Source organism: Hypomesus transpacificus, chromosome 25, assembly GCF_021917145.1.
Source record: "Hypomesus transpacificus isolate Combined female chromosome 25, fHypTra1, whole genome shotgun sequence".
In the NCBI taxonomy this organism is placed as follows: Eukaryota; Metazoa; Chordata; class Actinopteri; order Osmeriformes; family Osmeridae; genus Hypomesus; species Hypomesus transpacificus.
Window position 1 is genome coordinate 177875 of NC_061084.1, and position 25196 is coordinate 203070.

Here is a 25196-nt window from a genome sequence, read left to right on the forward strand (position 1 = left end):
GAGTTATCAGTTCCATCATCTCAAATCAACTTCACATACAACACAAAAAGAAAGTTTGAAAATCAAGTATCTTGCTAATTTATTCTCAGACACAGACACACAAAAAAGTTACAAGACAAATTCAAACAATGTGATTGTGAACAGATGTGACACACTGCAGTACTGTGAAGCACCAGCTCTTCATTTAGCACCTTTATTGTTCGGTTAAACGTCATCTCTAGTTACTCGTACAAAATGGTTGCTTACATGGGATACTAACATAACGAGGGGAAAGGTGCAATCAAAAAGGGACTCGACTGTGTAAAAGTGCCCCTTAAGAAATGCCAAAGTACCAATTTTTGGCTGTAACCCCTTTCTACCCTCTAGTAGTACCAATTTAAATTCCACGTAGTCCTAGACAGTGTTACATGGTTGGCGTCAACTCTTTACAATCAAGCTTCTTAATTACACTCCCTTTAACCTGGCAGTGGTGTGCCACTTGTCCTTTGACCTACTGATTCACATTAGTTTGCAATTCTATCATGTTGCATTTAGAAGAAGGTTATATACATACATACACAAAATCGTTGAAAGAAAAAAAAAAAAAGAATGAAATAATCTAATTGGCACACAATTTAATCCAAAAGGGGTTTGTTCTTTGAGTAGGAGTGCGTATATATGGTCTTTTTTCTATCATTTACTGAAAAAGAAAGCACTCACAAAAAAAGCTCAGATACCAATAAATCAATGCAAAATACAGTACAATACAGTACTAATGCAATGTCATTTTAATCTCTTGATGAGGGCTCAGAACATTTGCGCCCTCAAGTGATAAAGCACACTCAGTGCAACCACCCAGTTCCTCTGGGCTGCAGTTCGTTTCTTCAGTCTAGTCCAATGAAAGGCAGCTACTGTTCTCAGCCTAGTCCCCATGTAGGAAAGACAAACATTGTTAATCACTACATTGGTTTGAAAACACATTCTGGCTCACTAAGGGAGTGTCAAAGACATAACCAACCCAATACACACACACACACGTCTACAAATCAAACAAGAGTTAAAGGACTTCAGTTTTTGATATAAAGCACAACAGCATGTCGTAGCAGTTGGAAAGTGTGGTGACAGTGTCCAGGCTAAGGCCTTGCTTTGTCATCATTGTCGATTTTTAAATGGGACAAGGTCAACTCGAGCGGTTACTGTATGTTCCAGAGATGCTGCCAAGGTTTATATTGTCGTTTCTGTTCGAACAGTATACTAATACTGGTTTCACAATAAGGTCAAACCCTGTTCCCACCAGACTTGAAATATGCAAGCACACAGACTACAAGCTACCACCAGATCTCATATTCAGTCATCATCGAGAGGAATGGATACTACTGCTGGACCTCACACAAACACACGCACGCACGCACCCTCCCTCCCACACACACACCCTATCAAACACATTTATACACACACACATCCTATCAAACACATTTATACACACACACACACACACACATCCTATCAAACACATTTATACACACACACACTCGTTTCTGAGCCGCTACCTCCTTTACATGACATCCACAAAGAACTCACTGGGGTTGCCCATGGCCAGGTGGAAGGACTGGCGTGACGCAGTCAGCTCTGGGGGAACAGAGGCCAGGTCACGGGTAGGGGGGGCTCCAGGGGGTCCCCCCGGGGTGGAGGAGGGAGGCGGGGGTAGCGCCGGGTGAGGTGGGGTCGAGTGGAGCTGCTGGGGGTGTGGGTGGGCGTGGAGATGGGGCGGTCCCATGACAGTGTGTGCGTGTGGGTGTTGCGGCACCATCATCACCATCATGGGGTTGTAGGGCAGTGGGATGCCTGGAGGGTAGGGGGACATGTGCGGGGGGGGCGGCGGGCGGTGATGATGCGAGCGCTGCGAGGAGGCGTGGCTGTGCTCGCTTGGCGTTGCCGAGCCGTGGTCTCGTCGCAGGCTGCTGCGGGTGGAGTAATCCGATTCGCTGCCGCTGCCCGAGCGGGAGTCGGCTCCGCCTCCGCCGCCCCCTGAGGGGGACTTTTCTCCGCCCCCCGCGGAGCTGCCGGGGCCCTTAGTGCCTCGCCTCCTCTCACCCTCGCTCCGCGTTGACCCGCTGCTCCGACTCCCTGAAGAGACAAACACACAGGTCAGAGCCGGTTGAAAACGGTTCCTGGGGCGTCTAAATACATCTTGGAAGAGCCAGACAGTTACACGTTTTTTTCCACAACTAGTAGACACAAAGATACACTTCTTTAAACTTTGGAGTTTTGATCTCCCCTACCTTACCCCTCCCCCTCCCTCCCTCTCTCCCCCTCCCTTCGTTTTCTTCCTGTTCCCTCTTGCTCCCCCACCTCCACCTCCCTTACCCTCGCTGTGCTGGCTGCCCGTGCTGCCGGGGGCGTAGCTGTAGCTGGTCAGCTCGTGGTAGGGTGGAGGCTGGCTGGTGTAGGGGTGGTTGGGGTAGGGCTGGTAGGGGAAGGTGTGCATCAGGGGCCAGGGCGTGGCCCCCGGGAGGGGCAGAGGGGCCAGAGTGTCCTGGTCCGAGGCCCCGCTGGAGCCGTCGTTGTCGTTTAGGGACAGGTTGGCCATGTCTGGGAGAGGGAGAGAAAGGAAAGGAGGAAAGAAGGATACAAAGATGGAATGGAAAACAAGGAGTTACTCTTTCGGAAAGGTTTTCGTAAACCCCGATGAATCAAGTTGGACAAAGAACAGTAGACATATAACCGGAAACTGACTAAACTGACAGACAGACAGAGAGAGAGAGAGACGTACAGATAGAGAGAGAGAGAGAGACATACAGACAGAGAGAGAGAGAGAGAGAGAGAAACATACAGACAGAGAGAGTAACCCTCAGAGCATCACAGACGGTCCAGCACTCACAGTTCTCGCAGTCGCTGAAGTCTCCGAAGATGTAGTAGCACTGCTCGGAGAAGGTGATCTTGTTGACGGTGTGGCGGATGAAGCCGGCCTTCAGCAGGTTGCTGGCGTACTTCCTGGCCTCGCGGCGGTCCTGGAAACCCTCGATGTGGTGGTACAGCCACTCCACCACATCTGACCCTGGAGGGAGGGAGAGGGTTCAGCACACACACACACACAAAGGGAACAATCAGATTGATCAGTCATGCTACAATCAGATTTGTTGTTGAGGGAGAGAAAACAGAGGGACAGGTGGGCACCCTCACCCAGGAAGGCGTTGGGGATGGTGATCTTGAGCCACATGCGGTCTCTGACCTCCAGGCCAGACTCTGGGGAGGCCATGGCCTTGGCCACCGACGCCATGTCAGAGTGGAGCGACAGGTTGAAGTCGTCAAAACCTGCAGGCGAGGGAAGGGAAGGAGTGATAGAGTGTGTGTGGGGGGGGGGGTTGAAAGAAAACAACATACGGTTTTATTTCATTTTTTTTTCATCGCATGAGAATGAAACCACAGCAGACAAGAGGAAACCAGATGTGGAAGATGGCTCCCGTAGTGAGGCTGGATAGAGAGATGAATGAACTGAACCTGGCAGGAGATGATCGGATGACAATAACAGATACAGACACAAAAGGAAGACAGGATGACAGACCAGGTCAGACATATTACACACGGGATGAAGAGAAAGGCAGACCGACAGAGCAGAGCCTGACAAATATGCTCAATATCTGCGGGACGGACAGAGAAATAATACTTTTTTGGTTGTTGAAAAAACTAAAAAAGGAAAAAATAGCAAACCTAGCAAAGAAGAAAACGACAAAACTCACGCTCGGTCTCGGTGACGGAGGAGGAGGACGTGATGGTGCTGAGAGAGGAGCTCCCAGGGTACGGAGGGTACACCCCCGTCAGAGCCACGGAATGGCTCACCCACGCTGCCGGGTCAATGGGGCGGATCGGCTCATCTGTAGGTAGGAGGGGTGGAAGGAACCATGTAACAACCATTTCAAATCCATCCACATCCACAGACAGGACTGGGAGCTGGACGGCCACGTGGTCTGATGAGGAAGTGACCAGACAGGGAGTGGGACAGGAACTCACTGCGTGGGAGGGTGAAGTAGCCCTGAGGAGAGGGGTCCCAGCACTTCGCCACGGTCAGTATGATTGGCCTGAGAGGAGCGAGGGAGAGAGACGGTCAAGGATGGTGGAGAAAAAGTGTTTTTATTTCCACGATCGCCCACGGCTACCTGACTGTTATAATCAGTATTGTTTTGTCCACTTCTGGGCTTGACAGTGGCGTGGTCGTCGGTTGGCATTGGGAGCGGGAAGGCGAGCGGAGGGACTCACCCGGGCTTGTGCACGATCTCCCTCAGCACTCTCACCGCGTCGTCGTTGCTCATGTTCTCAAAGTTGATGTCGTTCACCTGCGCGCCACATGACGGAGAACAGGACGGAGAACACAATGTTCACACAGCCGCCCGTCATTCAGGGTGAGCATGTTCTGGAACGTTCACACACTATAACCCATCTTGCGGCTGGAAATCACTGTGTATGAAGAGACGCTAGACTAGGTAGATATTATTGGGGACGGGTTCCTTTCAGCATGTGAGGGGTGCAGGAGAGGGGGGGGGGGGGGTTCACCTCTGGGGCGGGGGGGGGGGGGGGGGGGGTTGTGGGTGGAAGGAAGGAACCATGTAACAAACCGTCACATGACACATACAGACACACAGTCAGGACTAGGAGCTGGATGGTGCGACATCCCGTGGTGGTCACCTACCCCGGTCCTCACCTGCAGCAGCATGTCCCCGGGCTCGATGCGGCCATCTGCCGCCACCGCCCCGCCCTTCATGATGGAGCCGATGTAGATGCCCCCGTCCCCCCGTTCGTTACTCTGCCCCACGATGCTGATGCCCAGGAAGTTGTACTTCTCTACAGGGGGGGGGGGGGGGGTTAAAAGAGATATGAGGAAAGACGGGAGGAAAGGAGATATAGGAGACGGGAAGAGGATGACTTCAATGGAAGAAGCAGGATACTTAGAGAGAGAGGGGAGAGAGAGGAGAGAGAGAGAGACAGACAGAGAGGGGAGAGAGAGGGAGAGGAGAGAGAGACAGACAGAGAGAGACACAGAGAGAGAGACACACAGAGAGAGACAGACAGAGAGAGAGAGAGAGAGAGAGAGAGAGAAGAGAGAGACACAGAGAGAGAGAGAGACAGAGAGAGAGAGAGAGAGAGAGACACACAGAGAGAGAGAGAGAGAGAGAGAGAGAGAGAGAGAGAGAGAGAGAGAGACAGAGACAGAGAGAGAGAGAGAGAGAGAGAGAGACACACAGAGAGAGAGAGAGAGAGAGAGAGAGAGAGAGAGAGAGAGACAGAGACAGAGACAGAGAGAGAGAGAGAGAGAGAGAGAGAGAGAGAGAGAGAGATACAGACCCATGTTGAGTGTGACAGTGATGATGTTCAGGGACATGGTGGAGTCAGTCACACTGCTGAAGGACGACGCCTAGTGGACAAAGCACAGCAACACCAGGTCAACACCAGGCAGGAGAGCACAACATTTAACACTACTTCACAACTTCACTGAATCGCTAAATGAACACATTGCAGTAAGGGAAAAACGGTACATTGTATCCAACTCAAATAACTTCCAAGTCGGCCTCTTGGTGCACTGACCCTCTCCAGGCGCGGGGGGCGCTGTTTCCTGCGGCGGCGGTGGCGTTTGAGGAGGCGCGAGGCGGTGCTCTGCTCCGTGGAGCTGCTGAAGCGGCTCATGGTGTCGTCGTCGTCCGAGTCGCAGAAGCTGGTGGTGTCCAGCTCGCTGCTCATCACCGTGCTGGCGCTCTCGTAGCCCGCCAGGTGGCGCTCCAGGCGGCTCTGGCCGTTCACACGCGGCCCTGGGGGCACCACAGAGGAAGACGCAGGTGGGTTCATTTCCTGCAGTTCTCTCTATTTTTTTTCTTTTTCTATCAACTTCTGAAGACTTAATAGTCCCCCCAACTCATCCTAGTTCCATACTGATCTAATGAAGCAGTGTTGGGAGGGTTACTGCTGTAGCAGTACTACAGCAGCAGTGTTGGGAGGCCGCCCTCACCGTGTTGCTCCATGCCGTCCCTGTGCCGGGGTCTCTCCCTCCTGAAGGAGACCACAGACTCGGTCTCCGTCTGGTCGTCCAGGGTGTCCACGCTGCCCACGCTGCCCGCCGCGTTAGGGCTGCACAGAGGGAAGGAGGGAGGGTGAGGGTTAAAGTACCAAGCTTCCAACAGAGACGGGGCCCTTATCAAAGCCCTACCAGAGTCCTGCAAGGGGATAATGTACAGCTAGCCGACATTACCCAACACACCACAAATAGCCCCTAATGCATGACCTCTACATAGTGCTCAGCCCATATCACATGACCATATAACAGCTTTATTATACTGTCAGTGCAGCATAGCACACAATGGACTGGGGCTCCAAGACCAAGATCACATAATGAAGGGAGAACACTGAAAACTGGTAGGTAACTTGAGACTGAGCAGAGAGAGGTGTTTGCTATCAGCTACTGTATGTGCAGTAAGAGATACAGTAAGGAAGGGAGTGGGACACCACTGTTGTGACAATGTGTGAGTGTCCGTGTGCGTGTGTTCTCACTGGAAGGACGGGGGTCTGGAGTCTCCGATGCCGCCCGTCCTCTCGACAGGTGGGGGAGGCAGAGGGGGGGGGAGGGGGGGAGGGCTGGGGCCGGATCTCAGCTGGGGGGGGGAGCGCTGCTGCCGGGAGCTCCACGGTGGGGGTGTCTGATGATACCAACTGAGGAGAGGGAGAGGGAGAGGGAGAGGGAGAGGGAGAGGGAGAGGGAGAGGGAGAGGGAGAGGGAGAGGGAGAGGGAGAGGGAGAGGGAGAGGGGAGGAGAGGAGAGAAGAGGAGAGGAGAGGGAGAGGGGGGGGAGAGGAGGGGAGGAGAGGAAAATAAGCCGAAGAGAGGGTGAGAAAGGAAGATGAATGAAAGGCAAGGTTAAAGAGGGATATAGAAAGGGGAGAAAGGGGGGTAAAATAAGATGTCAACTGCTTTGACACAAACATCTCACCTCATTCAGATGATAATCTAAAAGGCAAACTGAAATACTATCCCGATACTTAACCTGTCTTCTTTCATTATCCGACTGGAGTGCTTCCCCCCCCCCCCACACACACACACACACACACACACACCCCCAGTCACACACACAATCACACACCCTCAACAAAACCCAGGGACACACACACCCACACAGTCCCACACCCACACAGTTACAGCTCCACGCATGGCTGCAAGGTAGGAGGAAACACACCCAGGCAATTAAACCCCATCATCGATATCTCTGGGAATCCAGTGACCTCACTCTGAAATCACAGACTGACGCAACCACCACGCACGTCACCAGAACGACGTTAAAAGGGGGGGGGGGGGATTAGCTGTTGGGAACTAGAGTGACTTGCTGTCACTATGCAGGTTTAATTGGATGCAAGCGCAGCTGTCAAAACTAATTGTCGCCACATAACATTCCCCGTCTCCCCCCTTTCTCTCTCGATCCCTCTAATGGTGGAGCCGTTCTCCTGGTTCCTCCGTCCACCCGGCCGGGCGATCGAGTATCGCTCCCTCTAGTCTCCTCTCTGTGTCCGCCCCTCTTAATCCCTCCTGCCTTCCTCCTGGGCACTCAGCAGACGCCTCGGCCTCCAGGTCCCAGGCCAGCTTAAGCTGCGTTTCCACCGCCGGAACCTTTCCCCTGGAACTTTGTCCAGAACTCACTGTGTTTCCACTGCAGGGGCCAGGGATCTAAATGGAGTTCTAGGGAGGATAACCAGGAATTCTCTGCTATGGGGGGGTAGTACAAAACTGCAGGGACTTTGAGGGTGGGGTTTGCAGAGCTGGACATTTCGTATTGGTCAAGTTCTCGTAGCAGGAGTTATGCGTAGTAGTGTTGCACAATAAATGACGCTTTGCATGGTGTACGGTGCATATGTCAGTGGAACAATTTGCCTAAGCTTCTGGGGAAAGTTCCTGCTGTGCAAATGCGGCTAACAATAACCTTTCTAGTTGCTTGGAAAATTGTTCTCTGTGGAGTACAGGACCCAGGGACTTGCGGTGGAAACAAGGCTTTAGACAGGGAGCCTCCCCAATGTTGTCTTTAGTGTATGTGGGTTGAGTCACCTATAACTGACTTAGCTTTTTATGTGTCCTGTTGAGTCTGTAACAAATCTGGTCAATCTGACTCCTGTTCTCTTTGTATTGAAGAAAATACTGGTCATATACTGTTGATCCCTAGTGTGTGTGTGTGTGTGTGTGTGTGCTTACCCATGACACCACTCTTCCGTTGAAGCAGGGCAGCTTGGCACTTTCATCTGAAATCTCTTCCTTCACCACCCTGAGAGAGATGGGAGAGGCAGAGAGATGTGAGAGGCAGAGCGATGGAAGGAGAGGCAGAGAGATGGGAGGGGCAGAGAGATGGGAGAGGCAGAGAGATGGAAGGAGAGGCAGAGAGATGGGAGAGGCAGAGGCAGAGAGATGGCAGAGGCAGAGGCAGAGAGATGGGAGAGGCAGAGAGATGGGAGAGGCAGAGAGATGGGAGAGGCAGAGAGATGGAAGGAGTGGCAGAGAGATGGAAGGAGAGGCAGAGAGATGGAAGGAGAGGCAGAGAGAGAGAGAGCGTGTAAAAGAGAGACATATAAAACAAACAGACACAGAGCCAGTCAGCGACCAGGTCATACTGAGGTCTGTGTCTTGTTCTACAAACAGCAACACACACAAACATAACCATTCACAGCTGTAACATTTCCCAGTGACTCACCATCATTACCCATACCAGGAGGTAAGAAGTAAACACACACGCGCACGCGCACGCACACACACACACACACACACACACACACACACACACACACACACACACACACACACACACACACACACACACACACACACACACACACAGCTTCCTTGTGACTGCTTTTCCACCCTAAACTTCTCCTGCTTGTGGGCTAGTTAGGCTGTTATGTCTCGTGGGCACAGGAGACAAGCTCACGAGACAGATAGCATCTCTCTGCTGTGTAATTTCACGGAGACAGCGTGTTATTACAGCAGTGCTGGGGACCGAGAGGGACATAACTGCTACACAGACAGACACTTAACTGCCCTTGAGGGTTACAACTCAAGTCTTTTTAGGCTTCATTTGTCTCTATGTATTGTGTGTGTGTGTGTGTGTGCGCGTGCGTGCAGACAGCCTGCTCGGCCCCACTGGGGTTTGGTAAGCAGCTGGTGAGGGCTGGTTTTGTGGGTGAGTGTTAGCACCACGCCAGGTTGTTGTGGGCACTGGGGAAGGATCATCGCAGAAGGCTCAGTGTGCTAGTGTGTGTGTGTGTGTGTGTCTGGAGTGAATGTACAGCTTAGTAACCCGCTCCCTTTAGCCATGTTGTATTATTTGATTCTTGTTTCTCTCGCTCCCCTGCTTTTCTCTCTGTCTCTCTCTCCTACAATTGCTCTTTCTTTTCCGTTCTGTGAGGTCACACTTAAATTGCATCCAGAGTCTGGACAAACAGATGCAACATTCTGCTCCTAGCACACTAATTGTCCTCATACCTTACCATTCCAAATAAACAGATGACCTCACTTCAGATCATTTCAAGTGCACTCTAAAATGCTTTGGATAAAACACACACACACACCTCAAAAATGCAGCATCCAGTAGGAATCTCAAAAACATCTTGACGAAAAATTAGTTTTTCGAATCCTTAAACAACCACACACACAATTTGTCCATGTATTCATGATCAAAACACACACTTTGGTGATCCTATTTTCCAAAACAGGAAACACCCTGTCATTTCTGTACATTCAGCCAATAGCTCCTGTCCATCCCCAGGTTCCACTAGCCGAGCATGGCCCACAGCTTGCCTCGTCTCACACAGTCCACACTGGCAGCTGGTTTATCACCCGGGATAACACACACACACACACACACACACACACAAAGGCCCATCCTGAAAGTACTGCTCTTGATTAATCTGACAATCCACTACTTGGATTTTGCTTTTTGAACTTCCTACAGACATCTAAAAGGTTTGGATGCTGAAATATGTTATGATTAGGCAGTTGTTCTGGATTAAGCTCCCGAACGGTTGTAGTGTGTTTGTGGGGGCACAAGCCTTACAATTTATTTAACAGAAGCACATGTCCAAGTTGAGTAAACTGACCACAAAGACATGTTCCATTTCCCCGAAGTAGAGAAATGCAGCACTGACAAGCAAACCGGCATTGAAAGATTAATTGTTTGAGGAGAGAACTCTCTCAGACTCTAGGATTTATCTGAGACGCAGATAAAGGCTGAAGAGGAGAGGCAGAGAGAGAGAGAAATAGAGGGAGAGAATAAAAGGGTAGCAGGCCAAGGCCAGTGTAAAGAAGGGAGACAAAAACCTGGCTGTTCTCCCAAAAAGAAGAAAAGCTAAGGATTTCTCAAGATGATGGAGCGGGTCGAGAGAAAGAGAGAGGGAGGGATTAGTAAAAAGCTAACTAGGCAGTGTGATAGAGGCGACTATAATTCTTCAGAGTGAGAATTGCGCCTCCGTTTAAAGTATGTTACCTACAAACACATTATGCCTTAACTCGTTAACAGTATCATTTAATCTTGCAACAAGGGCTTGGTCACTGTTTGAATACAAATGAGGTGGTTGTCCAGTGAGATAGACAAACATGTTCTCATGGAATTGGCCATACACATTGCGTAACTTTATAGCCCATTTGGTGACCAAAAGACTATGACCACGCAGACAGACACACTTTGTAACAATTCTTGCATTAATTTACTTTCTTTCCCCTCGCAACATTTTATACCGAGTCAAGATCTGCTGACAAAAAAATATGTTACCAATGATTTACTTGTTTCTCAGTCACTGCGCCAAAATACTTTCTTTAGACTAACTTTTGCTTCGATGTAATGTCCCGATTAAAGTCTGGGTCACGATCACTCATTTGCATGGGACTCGCAGCCTCTCCTGCACAATCACGGCTAGTCACTCACCCAAAGTCTTGGTCCATAGACTTGAAAAATAATTTGTAGTTGGGTTTGTTCAAGACCTGTTTGAAATCCAACAAGGTAATGTTTTCGGCAGGAATGGGTATCTTCACCAAGTATGGCGTCTCCTCTTCGTCGATATGGTATATTATTTTGGTTTCTGCCATTGCGCCTATTCTTTTTTCAGCTGTCCCACAAAAAATATGAGAGTTAGTCGGTTAGCAGCTATGTGGCTAACGGAAAGGGGGTGAGGTGAAATGCTGGCTAGTGAGTTTACTCTTGGCCAGGACAAACAAAAAAAGTACAAAATCTTGTAAATTAAAGCGCCTCTCCCCTAACGGTCTAATTGTGAAAGATAAAAACTCACATTCCCCCAGACGAAGGGGTTAAAAAGCACGCACACGCAACATTCACACGATCGACTACCCACAACTTTCCCCCTAACAAAAACATACGGAGGGGAGGGGGTCTAAAAACTTTTCAATGCAAGTTAGCCAACGCGGCGTATGACGTAGTATCCTTTACGTTTTCTTCCAGCTTGCCCCCCGACTCAAAAAAAATATATTCATGGTCCACCTAAAGAAGATACTGTCAAAAATGTGAAACAAAACAACTTTTATTCACTCAGTAAAACCTGTAAATTGTAGTAGTCCTCTTTTAGAGCACATTTCTTACACAGTTTTGTTCTCCTGATTAATATAACACCACCTGAAGTACAGTTGCATAACGTAAACATAAATATAACACAAGTCACAAACTAAAGATAGTCGAGAGGCAAGGTAAATGCAATTAATGAACTATATGGAATGTCCCAAAATGTTTCAGATGATTACCACAGTAGACCACTAGAGAGAGCCCTTTATCAGGGAAACTAAGACAACAGTACAGTCATGTTCCTTGTCAAAAGAAAATAACTGATGGTATCTGTACAGAAAGCTGAAATGCGTTGCTGAACATTATAATTTAGTGTAAATATGAATCTATCAATAATCATTCTATAACATGTGTTTTATCCATTATGCAGCCCCAGTAACAAGCAAACTCCTTAAATTGCAAAAATCTCAAAACATTTGACATGAAAGTAGAATAACTAGAATGATTTGCATTGAAATGTCTGTTCCATCCCTCGCATTCATGCTAAGCAAGATAACGTCAAGAAAGGAAGCATTCCTTTTCAGTTTTGGGATATTGTCCCAATACCTCCTTTCCTTCAGAAGTGGAAGAGGCGATGGCCGAACACCACCCCTATGACGCAGGTCAGCACGAACATCACCCAGAAGACCAGGGTCAGCAGCTGGACACACACCAGGGTGCTCCTGTGCTGCTGGATGACCTCCAGCTCGCCCGCCAAGCCTGGGGCCCTGCCGTGGGACACTTCGGGGTGCATCTGCTCCACCCTGAGGCTCACCGTGGGCAGGATGATGAAGCGAGCTTCCCTGCTGGCCTCCAGGGAGAGCACCACCCTCTGGGTGACGGTGGCCAGGCGGGACGCCATCCCCACGGGCATGCGGAAGGTCATGGGCGGCAGCTGGGCTAGGATCCGGGAGTTGCAGGGCAAGGAGAGGGCGTTACCGGACGCGAGGGGCGTGGAGTGGCGACAGAGGGGGCAGGGAATGGCGGGTAAGCCGTGGGGGTCCGGGGAGTTCAAGGGGCACAGTTGGATCCTGTGGAGGCACTCTGTGCAGAAGACATGGAGGCATTCGAGCATTCTGGGGCACTTGTTGAACTGGTTGTACTCCTGGTAGCAGATGGGGCACTCCACTTCAGTTGACTCTCCACTCAGCGGGGTCGTCCCCGGTATCGTGTCCCCCTGATGGGCCACTGAGGCTGAGGGCTCTTCCATAGGAAGGACAGGGAGAAGAGGTGGGCAGGAGAGATGGAGGCCTCAAGTGGGATGGTTGACTGAGGCCTGCTAATGTCTCTAAAAACCTAAGAGCAGAAGAGCACATTGTAAAAAAACAGGACTCCTGTTTTAATGTTTCTGTGAATAGGCATTGTGGTTAATCCTATTGAACTATAACAGAGGGGGAAATAGAGGACAACTATAACACGTTACACGCCCGAAAAGGCAAAGAACCATCAATTATGAAATGTATTGTTAGAAAGTATTCTAGAATGTAGAAAAATGCTCTACACGAGTAGAGAATGTGCCAGACTCTAGAACCTAGACTAGCTGTTGTTTCCTGACTTGTTCTCTACCAAGATTCCAAAGTATATAAGTCATAGTCGCCATACATCTCCCCCACCAATCTGAGCACACTGCCCTCCCCCCTCCCCCCCCACACACACACACACGACCACCCTTCCACCAACAGTACTTCTCACTTCATGTGGAATGCCTTCAGGCCACACATTTGATTTAGCTTTGGGAGGAAGTCTACATACGGAGACTGAGGAATACAGAAGCCATGGATGGAAACAATTACTTTGTTCTCTCTTTTTTTTGTCTTCCTCTGCCTCTTTCTCTCCCTCTCTCTCTCTCTCTTTCTAATGCTAACCCTTCTTCGGTTTGTCAGCCTGTTTATCTGCCCCTCCCCTCTCTCAACTGTAGTTGGTTTGTTTTCAGGTATTCTTCACTGAGGGCTAGTTAAAACACCAGGAACACAGAGAACAACGGTTTTACTGGCACTGCTGATCTTCGTTAAAATTCCCCTGAAATAGCAAATGCTTTAAAAGGGTGAGATACAGAAAGGGTTCACCCCAGGTAGACCAAAATCACTGCTCCACAGTACTGTGCTCTAAAATCAAGTATTTAAGCCCCTTTTAATGTAACCATGACTTCTGGCCAAACTCTACTATCCAATAAATGAGAAACAAGACCAACAACATATCATTGCTATAGTTGCATCAGACAAATGACGTTCATGTGAAGAAATTTAACTAATACAAAAAAAAGAAAAAACATCTTTCTTTTTTTGTTTGAGAGTTGTATGAATGGCATCCACCATTAGAGCTGTTACATCCTGTACACTGCATTGATAACTCCCTGCCGATTACCTGTGTTTATCACACTGTCTGCTACCCAGTAAAGTATTCAAGTCCCAACCCTGCACTACCATGGGACAAAACAGGTCAGGTCTGTCTCACATGAGGCTGGTTGCCTGGCAGTTAAGGGTCTCTTTTGTATTTGACTACTCTGGGTATATGAGAAAAACAAAAGCATGTTCAATTTCAGGATTAAAGGAGATGTATGTATGGTGCATTTGCATTACAAATAAATACAATCAGAGTAAACCATATTCTATAATTAACTAACTTCATCAGTGCAGTGTCTGTCTGTGCAGTTATTAGTTTTGCCTAATTGACTGATTATTATTATTTGTTTTGGTTTATATGCCAAACAAAGCTCATAGCAAGGAATAGAATTGTCACACATAAGAATGTTAAATGTGTGTTCTATATAACCGTTTTATTAACACTATAAATGCTATTAATGTTGACCTTGTCTGTCTATGTAGGTCAGTTGACCGAAACAAACAGCACCCAATGGTGGAATCGGCTGACATTTCGTCACTGTATGCAGGCATGGAGATATGAGAGGAACCACTCACCCGTTCATACACCTCTTCAAGCAGGATGCTCTCCGATATCCCCGTCCAGCCTGGAACTTCTCACCCAACACCTCATAGTTCCAACGATGTCACAAACAACCCCTCCAACGCCTTCCTCTCTTTTTCCCTTTGTGTACTTCACCACACAGTTCCTGGTTCCCCCCCCCCCTGCTCTCTCTCTCTCTCTCTCTCTCTCTAGCTAGACTTTTGCTCTATAGCATGCTGTCTCTCCTCCTCCTCCTCTCTTTATTTATTTTTATTTTGCAGCCATCCCTAGACATCCCTCTCTCATTCCTCATTTGTTCAGGACTCATGGGTGCCTCCCGGTTTCCCTGACATTAACTAACCCCGTGGTGATGTGCTTGGTAACCAAGACACGGTTGGGACAACAAGGACTAGACACTTACATGGCTGCAATCATGACTTTCGCTGAGACTATCCACGTTAATATCGCTTTAAATATTTCCACTCAGGAGATGGACAGTCAACATGACAGGGTTGAAGTTCAAAACTGTAGCTTCCGACTAATGCCAGCCCACTTTGTTTGCATTGTTGAGAAACCCTGAAAATCAAGCGATTTAATTGTCAATACCTCTGTTCAGGTGCACGACAATACATTTGAATCTTGACGTGGTCATGAACAGGACAGATCAAAGAATATTATTGAGATATTGGACGAGTCATGCACTCATTATTTCTGCCATGTTTTCATCACTTTTTGCTGCGGTACGTTTTCCCTCTCCCTATGTTGCAAACATCACTGTTGCACTTGCATTGCAACACAAGTTGTATTCTCTTGTTAATCCTCTTAAGATTGTCAAGCAACAGTCAAAATGGATACCAGCAAAACAAGCCAGACCAAGTAGGTTAGAGAGGGCTCATATCCATGAGTCAGTCCACTAAAACAAAACTGACCTACATAAGCCCACAGGAGCAAAAGTTTATATTTGTGTGCGTGCATGCTTGTGTTTAGGCATTTACAGTATGGTGTGCCAGGCAATTTGTATTCGTGTCTCATTGAATGTGTGGCCCCAGTCCACTGCACATACATTCTTATAAGCGACACCTAAATGACCAGTAAACAAGGGACATATATAATGTCATTAATTGTAACAATAGCCTGACAAGATGCATCCATTTCGAAACAAGACAATGTTTTACTAATATATTAACATGTGAGTTTGACGGCTTCTCTGTAATGTGATCACGAGGGCTTCCTGAAATATAGGTACTTCCCATGAAACATTGTTAGACAAGGAACTGAAACACGCCTTGATGTTCGACAAGGATCATTTTTGAATCAATTACGTGTATATAGGGTTAGGGTTAGGGTTAAGTTTCAAAAAATACATTTTGTACATCAAATACATCAAAACACATATGCAAAGTTTTTTCTTCATTCAAATGGGATGTTGGAAGTCCTTTTAAATTAAATCTCACTTGACTCTTATCCTTTCACTTATAAACATCCTTCTGTGCGGTAAAACAGTCTCACGTGGGAATATGGCTCAGTAATCCATTATCAAAACACATTAAACAAACCACAGTTAAATAACACAATCATTCAGATATCTATTCTCTTCCACAACAAAACAAATCCCGTTACTCTTGGCTTCGACTGTGCTAGAGACGGGGGGAAGTGCCCTTTAAAGGATATTTATGCTTTTCAGATTTATGCGTGACTTCGTTTGATGATTGCCGTGGCCACGGAGGCGATTGCGTCATTTAGGCTCCAGTATCCTCCCCTCGCAGGAATGACAGTAAAAGGGAGGAGCTGCCGGGATTTCTGGAAACGTCACAGTGGGAAGGAGTAGACGCGGCTACGTGCTGTTTGTTTTGAAAGTTCTCATTCTCAACACGTGGTAAAATAATTGCTTTACAGACATGCAAATTGCTTGTAATTGAGTAGGCCTGTATGCGGCCTTTTACTTAGCGTTGGAATGCGTCATGTCAAACTACCCTAAAGTAATTTTGGTGTAGCCTATTAAAATTTTACAGATGTTGACGGTCTAGCTCAGATCTCAAAACTAATGCTGGGGACACACTACAGGATAATCGGGCCGATTTCGCCCCTTCCGGTAACGTCCCGATTGTCTTGATGGTTCTACAGATTATTTTATCAGATGTTCCCTTGGTGTGAGGTGTGTCAAGAGTGACCGAATCTGCTCCGAATGACGTCGGAGGCGCCCCTATCGCGAATCCTAAATATTCAACATGTTGAATATTTGCGATCAGAAATCCTGATGTGTGAGGGGAACCCCGAGGACAAACGCCGAGTTTAACACGTACACGAAACGAAACAATATCCAATCAGAAAGCAAGCATTTTTTTTTCCCGTGAATTTTCTGTGAAAATCATTCCAAACACAATCATCTCAATTTCTTCCTTCATATCGTATCTAATCTTTAAACAGTATTAAAGTGTGCGCTGTGACAACAAAGAGGCATTTACGCGCGCGCGCGCGCGCGCGTGTGTGTGTGGGGGGTAGTCAACACACCTTGACTATATCGTGATATGACATCACTGTATTTTGAAGCATGAGTCACCCGTTGCCTTGGTTTTGGAACACTCTGCCAAATGACAGTCCCTCCTCCACCCACGCATTCCCACACACAGGACATAAGTATCAGAGGAAGTTCCCTTCTTCCTCCAGCTTACTTTTGACGCAGAGCAAACGACAAACTAACCAAAATGAGTTCAGAACTCGAGTGCGGAATTTGTTACCGGATCTTCAACAAAGGATCGCGGTGCCCACGGGAGCTACAATGCCACCACAGTTTTTGCGAAAGTTGCCTAGTGACTCTCTCCCGACACTCGGTATTTAAATCTGACCCTACGACGGTGTGTTCAGGCCGGGGTAAAACTATTGGATGTCCGCTATGCCGACACATCACCACTGTCCCAGATGGACAGGTTAGAGGAGCTCTTCCGGCTAACGAATGCGTCCTTGAGCTGCTGGTCGCCGCGGGAGATCCTGAAGCGAGTGACACCGAGGATATGGAAGTGGATGAGGAGGAAACTTGTTCTGACACTCCCACCGAGGACAACGTATCAACGAACCGTGTAGCAGGTGGCAGGTTTCGCCGTTCGATATGTCGCCTATGGGGAAAGATCACCGGGAATGGCCAAACCCAACAGAGGCACGGGACACGTAAGTAGCGTAGGCTGTACACCGCACACATGCGCTGCGTCTTGTTATGGAACGTATAATCTGGTTTTAAACAAATACACCTGCTAAAATGACCTTTCACCTTTCTTTACAGATTGTATGACTGACAGCGATATGCGAGACCTCGCGCTTATGTCATGTTACATCATTTGAGATAGGCAACATCTCTCGTCAAGACATGTCTTGTCATGTCTGGTCCCGGGTCCCGACTCCCGAGACAAAGAAAAATCACCGGTGCGAAGAGGAATCTCAGGAATGAACCGTGCAAGCGACTTTGTAACTAATATGACCGTGAAAGGACATTAAGTATTAGACTCCGTGGAAAGAAGTGCACACATACACTTCGGCCATCTCTTCCCCTATTTACAATGAGGGTTAGTTCAGTTAGAGCTCAATCCTTAACTGTAAATGGATTGTCATTCTCAAGCCTCTCAATGCGGTCACTGATGTGTTGTGTTGGAAATTGTTTAGAAAAGGACAGTTTGGCTTTTAATTAGGCCTATAAGGAATAGGCCCTATACTACTGTTGTTGGTGCCCGAGCTGACAGATTTTTACTGTATGCATGTCTGTATTTATTTTTCATATTGCTTATTTATTGTTAAGAGTTGGCTATGTATGTTTATTTTATATAAATACAATAATTTATATTAATATTTTGTTGGTTTCAGTTCCATGTGTCAATTAATGCTTGGATAGAGATCGATCAACTGGACAGTCTACTATAGGAAACTTAACAATACTTTTCCAACGGACAATGAAATATAATATAGCCTATTATTCACAACCTGAAATGAATTATATTCTAGAAAACCAAATAGTAATCAATCCAAGACAGGAAATACTCGTACAGATTTCGTCTTCATAATACGTGTAGCACTCAACATCAGTGGCTGCACCTGTGCTGTCGCTAAGCAAGGTTAAAAACACCAGCTGCACCAAATTATTCTCATCACAGGGTACAGAGTCAGTGCAGACACCGTTTGAGCGGCAAATACTGGGGATCAAAAACACTGACTCGCACCTTGTAATCTTTGTTTGACAGTTTAATAACTGTCATAATTCCGTGTCGTTTTTTGTGGTTAATCGCAGGGATGTCAAAGAATAATTTCAGGTAAGATTTTGTTTTCGAATGAAGAAACTCCACTTGCCATTTTAAAGCATTTCATTGCTATAAAGTTTTTTCAAGTGTCAAAAATGTTGTCCGGAAGAATTGTCTGTGTATTAAAATGAAGCGCTTGTGCCCTGCAGGCTTATGATTGTGTGCCTTGTGTTATCAGCGTTTGAAGACCGTTCAGATGCTTTCATCAGTAAGTAGCTACTCGTGTATTTCAAGGCAAAAAAAAAGCAATGGATTTTGTTGCAATGGCTCTTGTTGCAATGGCTCCTTTTATCATAGAGGTCAAATGCATATAATCAATAAATGTAAACAGAGCTGCCTGTCTTTTTACACAATTTATACTTGCATGACTCATGTCAATGTTTGACCGCAAGCTGTGTCTTGATATGAAATTGAGTTCACACAATCAGATGGAAGGGTTTAGAGAACAAGACTGCAGCTGGCAACGACATCCATGGCTTTATGTGCTAAACATTTTTTAACATGACCAGGCTTACAGACATGTCTATGTAAACAGAGGCATATATATTCAGTTCTTATCTCAGAACCCAACATACAAGTATTTGAAATGTATTTGCCCCCAAATTCTGAGCCTCCATGGATGTTATTAAATGTAATGCGATCACTTGATCCATTTCTCACTTGATTACTCTCCCCTGGCAGGCAAAAGAATAGAATTTGCCCAAGTGAAAGGCTCTCCCAGCACAAAGAGTGTGAATTTTGGGCGTTCCCACTACAACCCATACCAGTCTTCTGCTGAACAAACCACAAGGCCAGAGCAATCCACACCAGATGCTGCACACATGGGTACTTATGAGAACAACCGAAACAGGAGGATCCCGGCCTACCTCTTGAACGATTTTCAACCTAGGGCTCAGCAAGCAGAGATGACTCATTGGCCGCCCCGTGAACAAGAAGCTTCTCATTCTATAAAAAATTTAGCAACATCCTTTGTTAAAGGAAATCCCCAAAATGTCCAAGGGCTCTATAGCTTCACAGGAACCAGACAAATGAAGGCACTCAGTGAACGTTCTAGGCCTAATGATGTGATTCACAAAAGTGAATCTGGTGTCAGGCCTCCAGACTCTAGGTGGGCAAGGCCTTCCCAGTATGATGGCTCTCCTAAGGAAAACCCCAGTATTACCAGCACGGACCAGTTAGTCCATGGATACCAGTTGAAGACAAGGACTATTGATGAGGATCTAGAAAGTGTGGTCCAACCAGTGTCTGGTGCGACACAGACCCACCAGAGAGTAAGATCAGGTTTGGAAGTGTATCCTGGTTTGTCAATTGATGATGCAAGCAAATCCATCCCTAACAACTTCTCACCTTTCACTCAACACAACCCAGTTATGAACACCCATGGCCACAGACACATGCAACCTGCTCGAAACCGTTTATCTTCCACCAACACTGAAAATTCCCGAAGCGTGAACAATCCCATATCCTCATCTAACATGAATCCACAAGCTGGACCTCATTATAAAATGCATCGGTCTTCCCACAACAATGGAGCGCCATCATCACAAGAGGAGTTCCTGTCTCAACCAAGTCACCCAAAAGTACCTGGTGTTCTCAACCGTGGTTTCGATTCCAGTTTTCAGCCCGTGGCCAGAAGATACAGCTTCGGTCCATCTGACGTAGCCCCTTCTGTCCCATCGCCCACCCCCTCTCCTGGAAGAGAGCCAGGTCAAGGGGGACCCCTCCCTGATCGCTTTGCAACGCACCCCTGGGAGGGCCACACCAGAGGTATTGTACCTGAACCAGAGCGCTCATTCTTGACCTCCTTCCAAAGGGAAAAGATGGCTGCCACATACAATCCAGGGCGATCCACGAACGTGAACCACCTTCACAGATTCCAGGGGTCGAACCATCAGCGTCACAAGCCATGGTTGGTTTCTACCGTGGATGACGTCCAACTGTCACGTGGAGCCATCGACAAGTCCTCGCCAAAAAAGTCAAAACCAGAGAATCACAATTTTGGTAATACCATCTACGAATATCCGTTGGTATTCAAGAAGTATGGCTTTGGCAAGAACAGAGCAACCAATCCCACTCCTGTAAGATCTCACTCCATAAAAATGGAAGGCCTCAATGAACCTTCTAGAAATACTGTTACAATTCACAAAAGTAATGAGTCTGATGTCAAACCTTTGGCCCATCTAGCAGCAATGCCTTTCCAGAATAGCAGCTCCCCTAAGGAAAACCCTAGTAATGCCAGCATTGACCAGTCTGTCAATACAAAGCTGCCGTTTCTAGAAAGTGGGGTCCAACCGGTGTCCAGTACAACACTGGCCCCTCAGAGATTAGGTTTTACTGTTCATCCTCATGTATCAACCGGGGATGACACAAGCAAATCTGTCCCTTACAAATTCCCACCTACTGCCAGTCTGGGTAAGATGGATCCAGTCATCACCCATGAGAACATCCACAACCCAAGACTATTTGAAAATCAAAAAGGAGAGTTTTCTTCCTTGGGCTTTCCCACCCAATCTCCTGTGAGTTCTGCCTCTAAACAGAGGGAGGGCACAGTTGCATACCCGACTGATCCTACTTCTATTACCTACCCGACTGATCCTACTTCTATTACCTACCCGACTGATCCTACTTCTATTACCTACAGAGAGAATGTGTCAGATGGACTTGGCAAAACACAGACTCGCCACAATTTGGACAAACCTGGCAGCCTGCCAATCTGGCAACCCATAAATCACACACAATTATCCATTATGCCTGAATCCTCTACCGCCTCCCCTGTGCTGGACCAAAGTACCACTGACCCGAGAAGCAACAATGAGATTTTTTCACAAAGAGAAGCAGCCCTCGGCATCTACAGGTTGAGGGGAAAGAAACTAAATAGGACTGTTGGCCATGGTCCTAAATTTACACCCAAGAATATCAATTCTACCCAGAATTCTTTGGAGCTACCTGCATCCGAAACTAGAACTAACGCACAGCCTGTTGCTACAGCAACTGACAATGCTCTAGCAACTCCCTGGAGACCACAGCCCGACCCTGAGGCGGTAGTAGCCAACCTTGTGAATCGAACCCCCGAAAATGGATCCCCTGTCCAAGGGAAACCAGTACCCCAAACTGCTGCTGCCAAAATAGTCCCCACATTGTATGATATCCTGTATAAAAATCCCACAAGTAGTGTAGTGAGAGGAAAACTTGTGAAGGGCAAATTACCAATAGCCCAAAATCATAATGGCTCCTTCACCATCATTAAGACACATTTTCCACCCATAGTTGGGTTAAACAAGCATATCAACTCTATGCCTATCCAGTTTGCTGATGTTGCAGGAAGTGCATCTTTCAGTAGCATTAAAACTGAAAAGCGCCCACGAGTTGGCGACCCCCTGCCCGGGTTGCACTCGCCAACTGACGCCAAAGCAACAGCCAATCAGGAGGGACGTGCTCAAATCCCAGCTCCAATCAGGAAGGACCTATCATCCAGAGGGGCTTTCTTTTCCGTGGGTGGAAGTCGTCCCAGGAGCGCCTCACGAGTCTCCAAGCAGGAAGGGCGTGAGGATGTAGGGGGTGATGGCAGCGTGCTGAGGCCTGGTTAGAGTGGAAGTCGAGGGTGTGGGGAGAGCAAACGTGTTGAAAATTTAGTGGTTTAAGCACTGGCCCGTGATGGTAGCATTGTTTTGAAACTGCCAAAGGAGATCTGTCACAGGACAGCTGCAATAAGAAAGGTGACAAACCCAGGACAGGAGACCCATTTCTCACAGAACTAGAGAAACATATGACCAACCTTTAGTGGTCATCATGTTTGAATTAAAAGCCTGTGTCACCTTGCATGCTCATATCCACATGTTTTGATAGTATTTATGCGTAAATGTTTAGCGCTTGTGAATACAATTGTTTGTTTTTTCAATAAATATTAATTGAAAGTTAAATGCCTGTGATTTCTATTTTGTATTCATATTTTTTGTGAATGCATTATTTTTTTTATTGATTTATTTTGTTGCTAATATGGTTTAGTGTTTTGGAAGTTAAAGTTACTCAGTACTGACCTCAAAGACAGAATGTTCTGGATGATGGTCCTAGCTCAGCCTAATATTTAGTCTCCAGAGACCGGCTAGAAAACCAAGACTCCCCTCTGTGAGAAGGCTCTGAGTGTAATGATAGGCTTGTATGGAAACTGCCTTTGCATATTGTCATGGTGCACATGGAGGACAACCGCGACTTCTGTTGATGCCATGATGGTTTTGCCATCAGTTAGGTTCACACAGGCGTAACGCCCCTGTCAAAAACCGCACACACAGGCCTTCGCTCTGTGATAACGAAGAGGTTCAAGCATGCTATTCTTGTCTGGTGGCAGAGTTGACACGTGCAACGTAATTGAAAACTTTTATCAGCCCTTTTTCATAACATTGTGACAGTGGCAATACAAAGATTTATGTAAAGGGGTCAAACGTGGTTTGTGTTCACTTGAACCAAAATGAACAGAGAGAAGACAGTGATGTATCACTGAGATTGGAACACTACAATTAATGTCTGATTGTTGGAAAATTGGGACATGAATTGCAATGTTTTTACACGCTAGTGCTTAGTAACTACTAACTATGACTAAATGTGAAAAATGACAATGTAAATGTAGTAGAGGATTTAAGTGCAAGTGCATAGTTTCTCCACTAGGTGGCGTGTGGCCTCTTTCATAAAACCTCAAGGGTGTTCTCAGTTTGTTTTGTCTCCAAGCAGCAGTGTCATGTTAGGTTACCACAGACATGTGGCAGGGCACATCAAATCACCACAGTCCTTCAAGATGGAATAAGGCTGAAAACACATCGATTGATTTGATGTCACATATGTTTGATTTATTTTGTGTAATTTCCCACTAGTCTTACTTATGGTTTATAGTGATTACATTTTCAGATCAAGAAAATGCCCTGATTCAAGTATACAGATTGCGTACCACAGCACATTTCAAAACCTCCCATGTTATGAACCAAGGTGTCATTCTGTTTCTGGGTCAGCACAGTGCAAGACTCGAGTCACATTCCCTACGGTCTCATTCACAATAGATGACCTTTCACCTTTTCCCAGCCCTTCATAAAGAAATACCAGTGTTCAGCTCGTCCTCAACCGCCATTCCTTTTGCAACGTGGAGGGCCCACTGTGTTTGGGGCGGGGGGGGGGGGGGGGGAGGGACCTGCCAATCAAGGTTTAAATTGTACATTGTGCATTGGATTCATTCACAACACTCTGCCCCCCCCCCCCCCCCCTCCTCCCCCATCTCCCCAATCCCCTTTTCCCTCCGTTGATAGTCGTGGAAAGTAGAGCAGTGAAGGTTCCCAGACGAGTCTTTCTCAGAGTCCTGAGGACCAGAGAGCTGGGCTGTCGGAAGCTTGTGTCGTTGCGTCCTGTGAGCCACGCCTTCCTGATATGATCCTACTAAGGTGGGGGACCGACGGTTCTTTCAAATGCTCGATGAGTGACCGATCAAGAAGGCTATGCCTGTCAATATATACTGTTCTCTGTCCAACCGCATATCTCCGTCTGTGTGCGGAATTAGCATGTGCGACATTCTCTCTCTCTCTCTCTCTCTCTCTCTCTCTCTCTCTCTCTCTCTCTCTCTCTCTCTCTCTCGCTCTCTCTCGCTCTCTCTCGCTCTCTCTCGCTCTCTCTCGCTCTCTCTCACTCTCTCTCGCTCTCTCTCGCTCTCTCTCACTCTCTCTCGCTCTCTCTTTCGCTGTTCCTCCCTAACTGTGCCAGCAACCCCTCCACCCCCACCCCCACACCACCACGCACACGCACACACACACACAAACACACACACACACCCAACTGTGAGGGGAATTCTGTACCATGTGTCTGTAGTTCGCAAGGAGCTTTCAAGGAAAATAAAGCGTAGAGGCCTCCCAGTCGCCCCCAGCCCCCTCCTTCTTCATGCCCCCTCCTCCTTCCTCCCCCTCTCCCCCTCTCGCTCCATGTGGCAGTTTTATGTTTTTGAGCCTCCTCCTCTTCTCACCACGCCGAGACAAAAACTACAGAGTAACAGAACGAACTGCGTATGCAGTGCGTAAAACCGACATATCAAAGATATGATGCCCACTTTTTCCCAGGGGGCGAGAAACGGGATGTGTGAGAAGGAGTGGGTGAGGGGGGGGGGGAAAGTAGAAGAGAAAGCAGGGAAGGAAAAGACAGAGAAAGACTTTTTGTTTGGCTAAGTACACTGTGTGAAAGAAGGAGGGAGCAAGGGGAGGGGAGGAGAAAAACAGAAAGGGGTGGAAAGGGGCCCGCAAATACATAAGAAATGACTGTCTGTAAATCAAACTACCTCCAAAGTGCCAGAAGGATTTGTGAAATGTCCATACTGGTCCAAAGTCCTTGTACCACTGATTATGAAGCATTCAACATGTAAGCTTCAAGATATATAATACAATTCAGAATCCAAAACATAGAGAATGCGAAGAAAAGCGTAGGTGATTTGATCTGCA

General features: G+C 47.2%; 3 protein-coding genes across 3 annotated transcripts; 1 reads left to right on the plus strand and 2 right to left on the minus strand.

Moving 5' to 3' along the window:
• Nucleotides 1–54: 54 nt before the first annotated feature.
• On the minus strand, nucleotides 55–11383 carry dvl2 (dishevelled segment polarity protein 2). The gene is given in 15 exon segments (XM_047049131.1): nucleotides 55–2106; nucleotides 2347–2571; nucleotides 2861–3037; nucleotides 3163–3294; nucleotides 3720–3854; nucleotides 3991–4058; nucleotides 4237–4313; nucleotides 4679–4818; nucleotides 5320–5389; nucleotides 5560–5780; nucleotides 5978–6096; nucleotides 6517–6587; nucleotides 6589–6675; nucleotides 8200–8269; nucleotides 10919–11383. Coding segments are annotated over 15 exon segments (2325 nt in total). The 5' UTR covers nucleotides 11080–11383; the 3' UTR covers nucleotides 55–1534.
• Nucleotides 11384–11544: 161 nt separating this feature from the next.
• si:ch73-335l21.2 (RING finger domain-containing protein) lies at nucleotides 11545–14649 on the minus strand. The gene is made up of 2 exons (XM_047049333.1): nucleotides 14464–14649; nucleotides 11545–12841 (listed from the first exon to the last, which is right to left on the minus strand). Exon 2 carries the CDS (start codon nucleotides 12753–12755, stop codon nucleotides 12123–12125), a length of 633 nt encoding a protein of 210 aa, XP_046905289.1. The 5' UTR covers nucleotides 12756–12841; nucleotides 14464–14649; the 3' UTR covers nucleotides 11545–12122.
• Nucleotides 14650–17031: 2382 nt separating this feature from the next.
• On the plus strand, nucleotides 17032–22567 carry LOC124487189. The gene is made up of 3 exons (XM_047049332.1): nucleotides 17032–17614; nucleotides 17727–18940; nucleotides 19414–22567. Exons 2-3 carry the CDS (start codon nucleotides 18886–18888, stop codon nucleotides 22317–22319), a joined length of 2961 nt encoding a protein of 986 aa, XP_046905288.1. The 5' UTR covers nucleotides 17032–17614; nucleotides 17727–18885; the 3' UTR covers nucleotides 22320–22567.
• The last annotated feature ends 2629 nt before the right edge of the window (nucleotides 22568–25196 follow it).

Bases quoted from the DNA above. Each gene is read 5' to 3' on its own strand.
- si:ch73-335l21.2 (XM_047049333.1), bottom strand. From the start codon at position 12,755: ATGGAAGAGCCCTCAGCCTCAGTGGCCCATCAGGGGGACACGATACCG.
- LOC124487189 (XM_047049332.1), top strand. From the start codon at position 18,886: ATGATTGTGTGCCTTGTGTTATCAGCGTTTGAAGACCGTTCAGATGCT. The intron at 18,941-19,413 runs GTAAGTAGCTAC...CTCCCCTGGCAG, and splicing joins CCGTTCAGATGCTTTCATCA to GCAAAAGAATAGAATTTGCC.